At 36.9% G+C, this 14,436-nt stretch overlaps 1 protein-coding gene across 1 annotated transcript in view; it reads right to left on the bottom strand.

Moving 5' to 3' along the window:
• Nucleotides 1-277: 277 nt before the first annotated feature.
• RBMS1 (RNA binding motif, single stranded interacting protein 1) overlaps nt 278-14,436 on the bottom strand; it is an 89,402-nt gene continuing 75,243 nt past the window's right edge. The window contains exons 6-13 of the mRNA XM_008586488.1: nt 13,010-13,116; nt 12,082-12,131; nt 11,868-11,961; nt 8,108-8,158; nt 5,112-5,222; nt 3,922-4,002; nt 1,888-1,972; nt 278-1,030 (exon numbers count right to left, since the gene is read on the bottom strand). Coding sequence (XP_008584710.1) covers nt 1,895-1,972; nt 3,922-4,002; nt 5,112-5,222; nt 8,108-8,158; nt 11,868-11,961; nt 12,082-12,131; nt 13,010-13,116 — 572 coding nt within the window. The 3' untranslated portion in view covers nt 278-1,030; nt 1,888-1,894. The remainder of the gene's footprint in view (nt 1,031-1,887; nt 1,973-3,921; nt 4,003-5,111; nt 5,223-8,107; nt 8,159-11,867; nt 11,962-12,081; nt 12,132-13,009; nt 13,117-14,436) is intronic.

Genomic DNA, 14,436 nt, shown 5'->3' with positions numbered 1-14,436 from the left:
CCCCCCGCCCCAATGCTACCTACGCTAAATCTAGAACATCAAGTTAGTTTTTTTTTTCCTGAAAAAAGGCAAAAAAGACTTTACATTGCATCATACAGCAGATATCCTAAATCAGTCAAACTATCAGAGGAAACTGTAGGCGTACAGCCTTACAAACAATTTACCCTATTAAAAGTTCCCCAGTCAGAAAATGTGTTTCACACAAAACATTTTTCCCTTCTTGCATTTCACTACCTTACACATTATGTGAAAAATCATTAAAAACACCTACTACATATTTAAAAAAGCCAAAATTTCAGCAACTTTTATTGACTACCTTTTAAAAGCCCTATGCTGCTGTTTTACAAGGCATAATAGACCAGCTCATTTGGTCAAAGCATTCTACATCATTAGTTTGAACTAACTTTTACTGAAACAGCTACAGCATCAAAAGAGTTAAGGCAAATTGGAATTCATAGAAAAGGATAAGACACTTCACACTACATTGAAAGAAAAATGGAAAGCTAAGAAAAGAGACACTGACGGCAACACTTAATTACAACGACACTCGCACTGCAAGCACAGAACACCATGGCTGAAGTGGACTATTTAAACTTCAGAAAGCCCATTTCATACAGCTGAAAAAAAAAACACAAATTAAACACAAAATGAACAAAACCACAAAAATCCGGTCATGCACTTGGATAAGTCTTCATGGTCTTTGTGCATACCCAGAAAATTGAAGTTTTTTTTTTTCTTTTTTTTTTTTCTCGCATCATAACATTTGATAAAAATCTTTTGTTTTTATTTTTTGTTTTTTTTTTTTACTAAAATAAACCTGTTCAGGGGAACAGCTACTAGATGAATTTAAGGGTTTTATGCACCTTATAGAACTTATAGCAAAAATAGTTTCAGTTGATTTCATTATAAATAACGTTTTCAAGAACCTGTGCAAAACTGTCAATAATTTCCTAAAGCACAATTGATCAGAAAAATCCATGATTGTTCAGCCTTCACACCCTTCTTCATGTAAGGACACCCTTCTGTACATCTGTAAGAGAAAAATAAAGGACAAATAAATACTTCTGTAGATTTGGTATAATACGCCACAGAGCTTTGTAATCTCTTTTTCGTCTTAAAGAGACATGTTTGAAAGAGGCTGTGCTTATCACTGGTGGTTGACTGATAAACTTCAGAACTGATGGTCGCTTTTCAATGGCTTGAGTCCACCTTTCAAACCTGGGACTTGCAAAATTCTCTTTTCTAATCTAAGGGAACGAGAGCCAAATTCATGTGGGTCTCCTCATCTTCGAAGATGAAGGGTGACTTTATAAAATCAACAATATTTATTATCACTAGGGCAATCCCGAAACCAGGTTGTTCTACGTTCCACACAGCTATTTTCTGCAATCTGTGTGGTAAAGGGAAATGTTTTGAAATTTGTGGTTCGAGTGAGAGCTGGGAATATAATCTTTCACTTTAGGGTTACTGACATTAATCTAAATTTATAGTCAAGATATTGTTAATCTTGTAATGCTAGATTAAGCAACATATTATACTATAATTCCTTTAGTTTAGGAGTATTAGAGCAATATAATGCAGGATACTTGTATTATAGGATAATTTTGGTATCTGGTGTTCTCTGAGTTACAGATTTTGTGTGTGTGTGTGAGTGGGGAGAAAATATATACATATGACTTTAATATAAAGCATTATTCTTTTTGGGCAGAACAGTTAATCTGCAAATTCACAAAATCACCAATTTTAACATTTCAATAAGACTGGATGCCTTGGCCATGATTAAAGCAGTATGATCAAATCTTAGTTATTCTAAGCATGATTTTGGTAAAAGAATCATAAACTTAGCTTAATTTGAGTCCCACACTTACAGAGACCTTTCCCTCATACCTCACAGTTACTTATTGGGTTGAAAGGTATATGGAGAATGGTCATTAGACGTCTCTACAGCCACCTGCTGCTGACCACTCGCCTCCTACAACAAAGCAGAACAGATGGGACATGTTAGCAATGAGATCCAAACTCTGCTATAGGCCTGAGTCCAACACACACCTTAAAAACAAGCACTCTTTAAAGTGAATTTCTTAATGTCATGTAAACCTTTCAAGGTTAATCATTTCCCTAAGCAGCTGAAATGTCTGACAGACCCAAAGAACCTCCCATCCAAACATTTGTGACTTGCCTATTCTTATCAAGCTACAATTTATTGGATAAATCTCTTATGGTCTTATCCCCTGTAGCCAGATGTAATTCGGAATTCGGTATTTTCAGAGTTTAAAATCTTTTTTTTTTCCTTTTTGTCTTTTTTACTGACCGGTAACGGGATCGCAACCCTTGGTGTCGCGCCCGTACCGGGGACCGGCAACGGGATCGCAACCCTCGGTGTTGTGCCTGCACCGCGCTCAGCCAGTGAGCGGGAACCAGTCTCCACATGGGATCCGAACCCTCAGCGGGAGCGCCGCCGCGCTCCCAATCGGCGCACTCTCCAGTGCGCCACCGGGCCGGCCCCAGAGTTTAAAATCTTAAAAACCATATGCACATGCTGTATACAGCATATCCACCAGCAGGGTCTAGGGCTGTACCTCATAATCAAACATATTAATAGGCCTACTGGATTGAATTATGTCCCCCCAAAACTCATTGAAGCTTGAATTGTGTACCCCAAGTTTTATGTATTTGTAACTTAGCCACCACTGTGACTATTAAGAGGGTGGGAAATACTATTATGATAATTGAAAGGTGGAGCCTTGAAGAAGTGATTGGGTTGTAGGACCCTGCAGTAGTGAATGGATTAAAAATGGTGGTGAGGGGCATGGTTCTGAGGGCTTTAAAAGAAGAGAGAGTCTGTTTCTTTCTCTCTCTCTGCTTCCACCATCTTGCAATGTGAGACCCCTAGGTCACTGTTGCCCCCACCAGATGGACTTTGGACTTCCCAGCCTCAGAAATTGTAAGCAATAAATTTTGTTTTCTTTATAAATCACCCAGTTCCAGGTATTTTGTTATAAGCAACAGAAATGGACTAATACAATAAGTTTACACAGTAAGTGGGATAAAGACTTTGTCTCGTCTCAGTTCAAGTTGGATTTTGTCACAGGACACGTTTTTTGCTAAAGTAGTTACAAAGAGAACTTTTATTTTCAGATTTTTTGAGGGTTTCAGAATCGCAGATAAGGAACTATGGGATCTGGTAACAGCTGCTGTCAATAACTGAACAATTGGAAGCAAATATTACTACTACTACTATTAATAAGCCACAGTCTCATGATCCTTCCTGGAATTGGAACCTTTGGAATCTGCCTAGTGGTGGGATCAATTGGATTGATGACTTTCTTTGGAATTTTAAGGGTACTTTGCAGGAAAATGCTATGCTTTCTGTCTGATCATAATTAAAATGCCAGACTTCTCCCATACCAATATCAGTATCTTCTATAACAAGAACTAAGAGTTATTTAGCTAAACTAACAGCCTCTATAAAAACAGGTTTGGTTTCTTCCTCATCCCTGTTACAGTTTTGAAACATTAGCTTTTCTTTTTCATTGAGTGTCTTGATATAACTGATTTGTTTTTGTCATTATTGATACAATCTTTAGTACTAGGATTGCAAACTCCAAATTTATCTTAATGTGCCTGTAAGAATAATTCTACAGGAGACAAGGCAGACTCTTGAAGGGGTATGAAATGTGTTATAAGCTTGGAAAATACTTATGGGAGTCTTGGGGGTGTGGCCTGGATGTTGTTAACCTAATTTATATGGAGAGAATTATATTTTCTAGTTGAAAATAATACTTTAGGTAAACACTCTCTCTAAACTCAAGTCTTCATGTAAATGTTTGACTTTTGATAGATTTTTCTTTAGTTCTATTTAATTTACTGATTTCTGAAACTACTTGTTGCCAGAATGGCCACTGGATGGCCTGTACCAACCTCAACAGGAACCGCCGCCGTCTGCATGTGTGCATACTGTGGCAAATAGGCTCCTTGCATAGCTGATGCTGCAGGCATGTACTGAAAAGAATAATAAAGTCAGGATGGGCAATAGCAAACCATGCAATATTCTGAGTGCTTGGGAACTTTTGAGATGGACATAAAGCATTTGGAAGTCTCAAAGAAGAAATTTAAATGGGCTACATCAAAACTTAATTAGTGCACATAAATATGTCACGGAAGGCAAAGTGCATGTTTTCTACCTTTTGAAATTTGTCAAAGTACAAAATCCCACTTTTCTTTGGATTTCTTTACAAAGCAGCACATGAATGAAGATCATTAAAGTTTCTCATCTTCAATAATTCAATATCACTAATGTGTTATTTTAGATCTCTCCTCAAAGGACCTCATTATTTTCTAGCAGCTCCCTGAACTAGTATCTAGTATCGTTTCTATAGGTGGAGACCCAAGCGGTAAATGACTTACTAGACCTTTAACAGGTTACTGCAGATTAGGCAGTGCAACCCTGCTTTTCTGATGCTGATAGTCATCCTTTCCCAAAGGCAGGAGGATTTTCTAGTTAATCTCATTAGATGTGTGTGGCCCTGGCTTAGCCTTCACAAGAAACTGCTGCTATGTCTTAGGTATATGAGGTGATAACACAACACCTTTTGTTTTTGTAAGCCACCACAGACACAGGCTGACTTCAATGGCTTTGGCCACATTCCCTCTAAACACTAAGCATACCAACCTGCAAGTTGAGCTGGTATCTCATTCCCCAACTGAGTCCCCTGGACTTTGGTGAAATAAGTCAATACTAAGGTCATGATTCAACACCCCCAAATTCCATAAAAGAAGTAATAAGTGGGGGAAAATTTCCTGCCTTTCCTATCACGTATCATCTTCATCTTTTGCTTCATGAGACTAGTGCTTCATGACACCTGCACAGTGTCATGAGTGACACTAGTTGTAAAGGCAAAATGTGGTCTTACTTAGAGTAGACTTTTAGTTCATCAATTAATCAAGACACATCTGAGCATCCACTTTGTGAAAGGCAATCTGGGGCGAAGGGAGGAAATCACACATCATCTTTGTTATCACAGATTCTGTACTCTGATAGGGAAGATATAGGTGGCATTAATGCATCCTCCTCTGTTTGCCAAGACACATGATATTAATTTGCCACCTACTGTTCCGGTGCTGCCTAGCGACAGATGACTCATCTGCTGGGCCAGAGGGCTGATCATAGATGCGGGCTGTAGTGACATGGTGTGCTCCATTGAGGGAGTTAACACGGCACCCTGGGGAGTTGGAGATAAGAGCAACATAAGACAAACTCAGGGAGAGTTAAGATTCTGTAATTACCTTTTGCAAAGAAAATGCCTTAGGTTGTTGAGGGATGTGAAACAAAAATAATCTCCTCTCAAACCACAAATGGTATCATAAACAATTTCCTAAAAATCTTCTAGACTGTTCTTCCTGAGACTTTCATAAGAGCATTAGGGGAAATTATCTCTTGGCACTCACTTCACAAAAAACCCTGTATTACACAACTCTCCCTTTCCCTTCCCTTCACTTAACTGCAAAGCAAGCTCGTCCAGAAGGAGGAGCTACAGTACGAAACACAAACTATGACCACTGCTGGCTGGCTAGGGTTACAAAATACTTTCCTTAAAACTTAAAAAAAAAAAAAAAAAAGACAGTTGATGCTTTCTGTAGCCACATAGAACAAATGTAAAAATGTTCTATATGTATAGTCATTTGTGTAAAATGTTCCATACAGATAGTCATTTGGTTCAAGATTAGGTTGTCAGGATTGAGAGCACATTCTTCATTCACTCGGTGTTTCTCAGAACTTTAAGCTACATTTTGGTGCCAGGGGACGGAGGCCAATTCAGATATAATTAATAAACCAATTCCAGATTTGTTTACTTCATTTGAAGAAGTGCTGTTCATTAAAAATCAAATAAAGTATATTGATGAAAACAAAGAGGAAGGGTGAAAAATCATCCATAACTCAGTCTAATACAACTACTATTAGAAATGTCAGTGTGCCACTGCTCAGATTCCAGCCTCTTCATGTTCTTATATAGTTGTAATCAGAATATATAAACAATTTCATAACCCGAGTTTTTGCTTTTAACTTAGCATCCTATTATAAACATTTACTTAACTTACTGCATAGCTGTCATTATCATCATTTTTAATGGTTACATCATGGTACACTGATTGTATAAACCAAAATTAATTAACTTTATTTTTGGACTTTTGAGTCGTCTCTAATTTTCCTATATGATATTCTTATGGACTATACCATTCCTCTCGCTTTTGCAATCACCCAAGGACCTAAGAATGTAAGTATTGTGACATGCTCTATACATACTAATGTATGTTTTGATATCACTGTAGGTCACAGCCCTTAAATACACTTTTATTGATAATTAGACACATAGTTGAGGGCACTGTTAGTTGTGCAGGCATTTAAATTTTGGTTTAAATCAGGCAGTTTAAATCTTGGTGGGGAAAGGTAACAAATCCTCAGATGGGGACCTTCTGCATACACTCCTAATGTTTCCTCAAAAATGAGATATGTGCAGTCTTTGCCTCTAAAAATTGTCAAAAAGAAAAAAGGGTACAGATGTATAGCAGAGACAATGTTTGTTGTTAACACATTTTATAAGAAAACTTTTTAACTTTTAATGTCCATCATCAAAAAGCTTGTGGTTTGGCATCACGTCTAGAGACAAAAAAGAAAAATAAAAGCATGTGGTAACACGGAAATGACTCAGAAGCCCAGAAATTGATAAAGGGGTTTTTCCTGCTCCTTTTTCTCATTCATCAGGACAATCTGCAGGAGTTACTGTACTAGGAAGTCCCCAAACTAAAACTGGGTTGACTCCAGCATTCTAAAATAGGGTAGCATGGAGTATCAGGGACACAGATAGCCATTGGCATATGTGGATTAGAGGATATGTATTATGTATCCATGTGTAGGCATGTGTGGATTAGTGGAAGTAGGTGTATATGTATGTGCACAAGTATAGCTATATATGCATGTATGTGTATATATCACACAACACACATACATATGTGGGTACTCCAAAAAGTTCATGGAAAAAATCGAATTATAAGATAACGCATCTATCCATGAACTTTTTGAGGTACTCTCAAACATATATCATTAGAGAGCTCTTCTCCTGGTTTATCACCTAAACATATTTTACTTGCTTCTTAAAGACCATCTCAGTGACTTCTTGTTCAGAACTTGTTATCCCTGGATTGCTGTTTCATACACATGATTTTACATTGCAGTGTCCACTTTAGGAGGTATTCTGAGACAAATTCCTATCTCATGTTAAGACCAAGTATAGAGTTCTTTTTCTAGGCAACTGATCTGTTTTTATCTTATAAATACTGTGAATTGTACTGCTTATTAGAATTCCCATTTTGCATTGATTACTGGAAAGCTTAGGTCCAAGTTTGTGGCCTTCTCATGGCAAGTGTGTGGGTCACTGTGTTGGGCATTCTTAGCCCTTATTTGTGACTTTGTTTTCCATCTCTATTTTCCAACCTTTTAAACCCCTACTTTAATTCAACAAACTGGATTTTGAGTGTCTTTGAAAAACATGTTAAATACACCATATAATAAGGTGAAGTGTAACTCACTCAATTAAAAAATATGTACATAAGAACAACAAATGCTCATGTCACTAGAGAATTCACATTTGTTATTTAACAAAGAATGCATTACTACTTTAATATTTTATAATTTCCACGGAGAGGCTAAGTAACACTGATGAAAATCTCTACCTCAATTTTGCTCTTTATATGTGCATTAAACAGAACATAAAAAAAACGACAGCTGTCTCATCTAAGTATTGTAAAAAAATTTAGCCACTCAATTGAATGATCTCCTGCAAAACTGGTATGAGCAAGAAAATGGTGCCCTGCCTCAAATATAATGTATTTTAAGTTCCTAATTTAACTTCATGTCTGCTAGCTACTTATTTTAAGACAAGAGTGAGTGGAAGTTTTATCATGAACTTGTACATTCTCATATTCCATTCTAAAAATTCCCCAAATCCTATTTTGGGAAAACTAGCAGGGCCCTCACTGGTTTTAACCCAGAAATTACACATACACAGTTTACTTGCAATGCACAAAGCCATTTAGATGAAAAACTTACTGGGTGCTGTAGAATATATGGTTGAGGTTGCATCCAAGAAGGACTTTGCACCTGGAAAGGGAGGATTTGAAAGAAACATTGATTTCCATTGTAATGCTTACCTATTTTCTCTAGAACTCTTTTAAATCATGTTAAAAATCTACAGAAGGAAAATAAACACTACTATCAACGATTAAAAAGATTAAGGCAGTTAGAATTCTTGGCAAACTGGTCACTCTGAATGGATGAAATGATTATTTAGAACTGATTTCTATTTGTCCACTCAAGAAGTATTCATTAAGTATCAGGCACAAAAGAGACAAAACTGAATAAGACATGGGCCCCACTCTCAGGAAATTTACTGTCGAAGCAAGGGAGAAACACATAAACTCAAGTAAAGTAGTGAGAAGTGTTATAATTAAGGAATGAACTAGGTGCTTTAGGAATACAGATGTATGAGGATTAATTCCAGCACACCTTATTAAAAACTAACCCTTAATGTATGTGCTTATTTAATAAGAATAACCAAATTCAATCTCTCTTTGATACCTAGGACGTTAGGTTTTAGAAATCTTGTATGGTCATCAACAATTTTCTAGTTAGTGTGGTAAATAAAAATCTGAAATTCAGATTTAGGAAATTAAACTTCACTAACAGATCTGGGCATCTATAGTGAAAAGGGCATCCACAAAGTAGAACCTCTGAACTGAGAAGTAAGACCTGAGAGTAAGGCTTTGTGGCAGGGAAGAAAGCATGTGTAGCTGTCAACTCAAGAGAAACACTTAACAGTCCACTTTTTGATGTCCAGAGCTTTCTAGAGTACGTGTAATTTTAAAATAAGTTTCAGATTCTAATTCTTAACAACAAAACCCTCCTGTATCTTATCCCCTATTGTTAACTTGAGAGGTTCTATAGAGAGGATATGGGGAAGAGTCATGGGGGAAGAATGTGCTGTGATTTACCTTAATAGCAGAGCCCCGATACTTGTTTTCTCTGGTTTCCTTTGCCACCTAAGGCAGACCAAAGTTAAGTGCTTCTGCCTTGTTAACATTTTAATTATCTGGACTGTAGCCTTGCCCCATTGGGGCACTGGTGGTTTCTTGCAGATGCCAATTTCTCAAATCCAATTGCATAAGCATATGGTGGTTTAGTGGAGAAAGGTCCACTCCGACATGAGTGCAGAGACCTCACTGGATAAATCATGGGGAGGCAAGCACCACCCTACAGACCGCAATTTGGGCCAGATGCCCTCATTTTTATATGCTTCAGTGGTCTTAATAATCTAATAGCCTGTAGAATTATGGGGTTAGGGAGATATGACATCTAATCCTATTTTCTTTCTTAAGCAGCAAATCAGCTGTTGTCAATTTCTATTCCTCAATTTTCTCTAATTATAAAATGGGAATAATAATCTATGTTCTATAAACTCTTTACCATTGGTTCTTATCCTCTTTGAAACATGATGAAAGAAATAAGACATTTTTCCTTCAATTAATAGTGTGCACAAGTGCGAGCGCGTGCGTGCGCGCGCGCACACACACACACACACCATTTTGCAAACAACTTAAGAGGATCACAGATCACTTAAAGCTCATCTGCTGATCCTACTGGGTCCCTGAACTTATGGGGTTAAGAATCTTACAAGCTATGTCTTACACATTATGTCACTGAGCATCAGGCAAATAGAATGAAATTATACACGTATCTTAGAGAAATACAGAATGCCCAGGACAGGAAATAAGGTTGAATGATATGCTGTTTCCGGTAAGCCATATCAAAACTATGAATGACATTAGTCTCCTAATTTTTTATTCTATGAAATGATTCTGTGGTCAAAATGCATATTGCTTTTATATTAAAGAAGGGAAAAAGAGGTGGTGGAGAAATGCTTTTATGGCTATAATATCTATATCAACATAAACTCAAATTAATATGCACACTTTCTCATTTGCTTGAGAATAAGCTTACTTTTGTCCCTATTTTTAATGACATATAAATGACAGGTTTTCAGGTTCAGACAGTTAAGAAAGAAGACTGCCATTTAATATCAGACAAAGGAATTGTTTATTAGGTAAAATGCACTACAGCAGATCTCAGTGAGTCTTGTATAGGCAAGGAAGAGGTAGAAATCTTAAGTCCAAAACAACTAAAGAGGCATTAAATGAGTGACTACTATGCCCAGCAGACAGAAGCACCAGAAGAAGTAACGTAACAACCCAGAGAAAACAGAGAAAATGAGTGAAAACTCAGGGAAAGGATAAAAGAAACTAAAAGCTGAGGGAGGCTGTGAATGCTACTTTAAGAATTCAACTTTAGCACATCAAATCACTTCTCTCTGTTATTCAAACCATTTTTATGTTTTTAGACAGAACCAGCTTTATAATATTGCTTATGTTGACCAATCCATTATTTAAACATTACTAAAAACAAAAGTCAAATTGTAAGAGTATAATTAATATACTCTTATTATCAGCCAGCTAATCCTGCATATTAATTATAATAATCATAGCTAACATTTATTGAGTGCTAATAATATGCCAGGTACTGTGCTGAGCTCTTTACACAGACAGTTTCATTTAGTTCTTATAATTCTCTCAAGCCTGTGAGACAGAAACTATTATTATCCCCATTTTAAAGATGAGGGAACTGAGGCGTACGGAAATTAAAATAACGCAGCTATTAGATTAGATACTGTAGATTAGATACATGCTAGCTACATTTCAAGTTCTCAGACAGCCACACGTGGCCAGTGGCTATCACTGGACAGTGAAAGTTCTAGAACATTTTCCCTATTAGCCAAATGCAGCTACAAAAAATTAAATGAAAATTCAATCTCTCTAGCATACTAGCTACATTTCAAGTGCTCAGACAGCCACACGTGGCTAGTGGCTATCACTGGACAGTGAAGATTCTAGAACATTTTCCCTAGATATCCTTGATATCCCCTAACCCCAGAAATTAGGACTACAACATTTAATTCAATTGTTTTAAATATAAGAATACACAAAAATTTAGTTTAGTCCCACAGGATTCCAACAGTCAACAAAAGAGAACTCTATTTCCATGTCTGTGCTTGAACTCCACACAATGTAAGGCAGTAACCCTCTTAGAGTACTCTCTGATACGGGAGCAGGAATGCATGTATACCACTGGGTTCATGGAGAATAGGAGCTAACCCTGCAATAAAACCACACCAGTATTATAACAAGGTGCTTAACGAGATTTTGTTTCTAAATTGGGAATTTATTTTAAGGTAAAGTCTCTTCACAAAATAAACTAAATTGGGAGTCACCTCTTTTTTTTGGCCTCAAATCTCGTCTGCATCGCTCATTTAATGCTACCTAACAGAGACATATCTTTGTGTATTTGCATGTTTACTGGTTCTTTTATCAGTTCCTGCTGACAAATAAACAAAAGTAAGGGCACACACCTACTGTATTTTACCTAATGATAATTCTCTTAAATTTCAACTTTTAGGACACATGGTGTCCAAAGGAAGGGCCTGCTGCGGAAGAAATATTTGGGTTCATCCCAATTCTAAAATGCTGTGATTCTAAGGACTGACAACTGACAACCATTTTTTGCTTTACATTCTCCTATACATACAAGTAAATCACTCTGCCAAATAAAAAGCAGCTTATTCTAAATTGGGTATCCAAGCTGCATAACACCTGACCTAAATTTCATTACAAATGCTCAAAATTTTAAGACACATAAAAATGTAACAGAGATTCGTAGTCTGCAAGTTGTCATACTGCTGGTGAATCCTAAAGGTACAAACCTGGTAGGCAGATACAGGAGATGCAATATAGGGTGTAATAGAAGTCTGGGTGATCATTCGGTTTGTAGCAATACTGTATGGTGAAGGATAAAATCTAGAACACAAAAGCCTTTATTAAGTAATTCTTTAAAGAGAATAATTCATGGAACAAATGTCTGATATCTTCCACCTTCACATTCTCCCTTAAGCCATTGAATTTATCTTAATGACATACCCGTTCTGTATAGCAGCTGTAGTTGGGTCATAAGTAAGTGTCATGCCAGCCTGTAGGAAAGAGAAATATAAACATTCACCTAGATAAGGCATGATTTAAAAATCCCATTTCTTAAAGTCTAAGTCGTGGCAGCATAATACAGTGACAGTTTAGGAGCATTTGATAACACTGGCAGTTTTTGTTAACCAAACATAACTATAAACTCATGAGAATTCAGCTCTAGACCTGTGCTGTCCCATATGGTAGTCATTAGCCAAATGCAGCTACCAAAAATTAAATAAAAATTCAACCTCTCTAGCATACTAGCTACATTTCAAGTGCTCAGCCACACGTTGCTAGTGGCTATCACTGGACAGTGAAGATTCTAGAACATTTTCCCTAGATATTCTTGAACCAATATGTTTTGTTTTTTTTTAAAATAACAATTAACTGAAAATAAACATGGGGAAATGAAGGCCCAATATTTTATTAAGAAATTGAGGTGATTTTTTTTTTTTTTTAAAGAAAACTACTTAAAAGAATAAGGGGAAAAAATCGATGATAAATATACTATTTATTTTAATAATGTTATTTAGGATAATTTCTGAATATTCTACATGTAAAGCCCTCTAGAAACGTGGCTTAAAAAAAAAAAAACCTTTTGTATTTCTTAGAGCAATTTAGAATGCTTTTTTACTTGATGTGTAGCTAGCTGGTAAACATAGCCTTCCATTTGGAGAATCATCAATTGCTCTGTTAGCACCATATACACTGGGAAGAGTTTAATCTGACATCACCTGAATTATAATGTATCAGCAGGAAGGTTTAATCCTGGCACTATTTCAGAAGTGTGGCGGCCAAGTCAAGATGCCTTTGGTGTAACTTTTCACGTGCCTTTCATGATTACACACCCACACTAAAGTTTCCAGAAAGGACTTACAAGTCTCACCTCTCCTTCTCTATGCCACGGTCTTCCATTAGGGATGTATTTGTTTGGGTTCTGTCTCTTCTTCTGTCCTCCATCCGCAAACTTACACAGTAAAGGTTCTGTAGGAGCTGAGTAAATAAGAAAAAATAATACGAAACCACAATTACATGTGTGTGTGGGTGACAAAATGCAACAATTTCTTTTTTTAACAGGAGCAGTGTTAGTGCTATAAGGGAACTGATAGAACATTTTAAGGCAAAAAGATTATCAGACCCTTAAAATTATCCACTGGTAGAAAACAGTACAGGATAACATAATAGTTATTATTTCCAAACCAGAGTGTAATGAAAACATTTAAAGAGTCATTGTGGGAAAGCAAAGGAATCTTTTGATTCACTTCTGCACTTTTTAAGTGCAGATATACTTCTTTTCATTCTGGGTCCTCTCCAATTCCACATCTAGGCAGTCACGGAAATAATCTTCAGATGTGAACAGGACTGTGCCATCCTTCCCTCCCCCAATTTAAAATGCCCCGATAACCTCCCGTTATAATTCCTCAGAGAGACCTTCCCTTCTCCTAGTAGAAAACAAGTCCCCCTTTATACCCCTCACAACATATTTTTATTCATAGCATTTACAGCCATTTGGGAGTGTGGTTACTTGTTTTGTGTCTGTTTCCCCCTCTAGAGTGTAAGCCCCATGGGGGCAGTGACCGTGCCTGTTTCGTTCATCAGTGTATCCCCAGTGCCTAACTGCCTGGTACTTTGCAGGTGCTTATTACATCTTGGTTGAATCAATGAACGAATTTAAATAGGTATCATTTGTTCATTTCTGGGATTCAGCAAACAGCTGCCCACCTTATTTAGAGGTTTTCCTGTGCCTTTAATCATCCCACTTGCTATTGCTTTACTATATACCCACCACACAAAATGATCCAAAGAAAAACCCAAGAAACGAACATAGAAAAGCAAAAGATGCAGAGACTATTTTAAAGGATGTTACGTTCATTAGAGTTAAAAAAGGCGACAACACAATAGGCCACCCTGACTTTTCCTTTTCTTTGCTTTCCTATAATGGAAATAGCAGTGTATTCCTGGAAGTTGTGCATTTTTCTGCATATTTCTAGTTAATGTAATAAAAGGAATCACAACCTTCCTGTCTGGTTCCCACATTCTGTTCTTTGTCTATTGTAGAACCATGATTACTACTTTCAAGTTCTGTTTCAAAGTTAAGTAACTATGAAGAGAAAAACATTACTTGGGGAAAATTTACTCCTTTCTCCTTTGCCTCTTATTATCCTAATTCATCTCTTATTTTATATCACCATTACCACCCACTAATGACAGGGTGGAAGCCATAGTGTCTCTCAATACTTCTTTGCCAAAAAAAAAAACAAAACAAAAAGCCCGACTGCAATCCCTCCTTGGTGAGCTGTCTTGGCTGTTGTC

The sequence above is a fragment of the Galeopterus variegatus genome, unplaced genomic scaffold, assembly GCF_000696425.1.
Source record: "Galeopterus variegatus unplaced genomic scaffold, G_variegatus-3.0.2 Scaffold3998, whole genome shotgun sequence".
NCBI lineage: Eukaryota > Metazoa > Chordata > Mammalia > Dermoptera > Cynocephalidae > Galeopterus > Galeopterus variegatus.
Note: the sequence above shows the minus strand (reverse complement) of the source record. Positions and strands in the feature narration are given on the sequence as shown.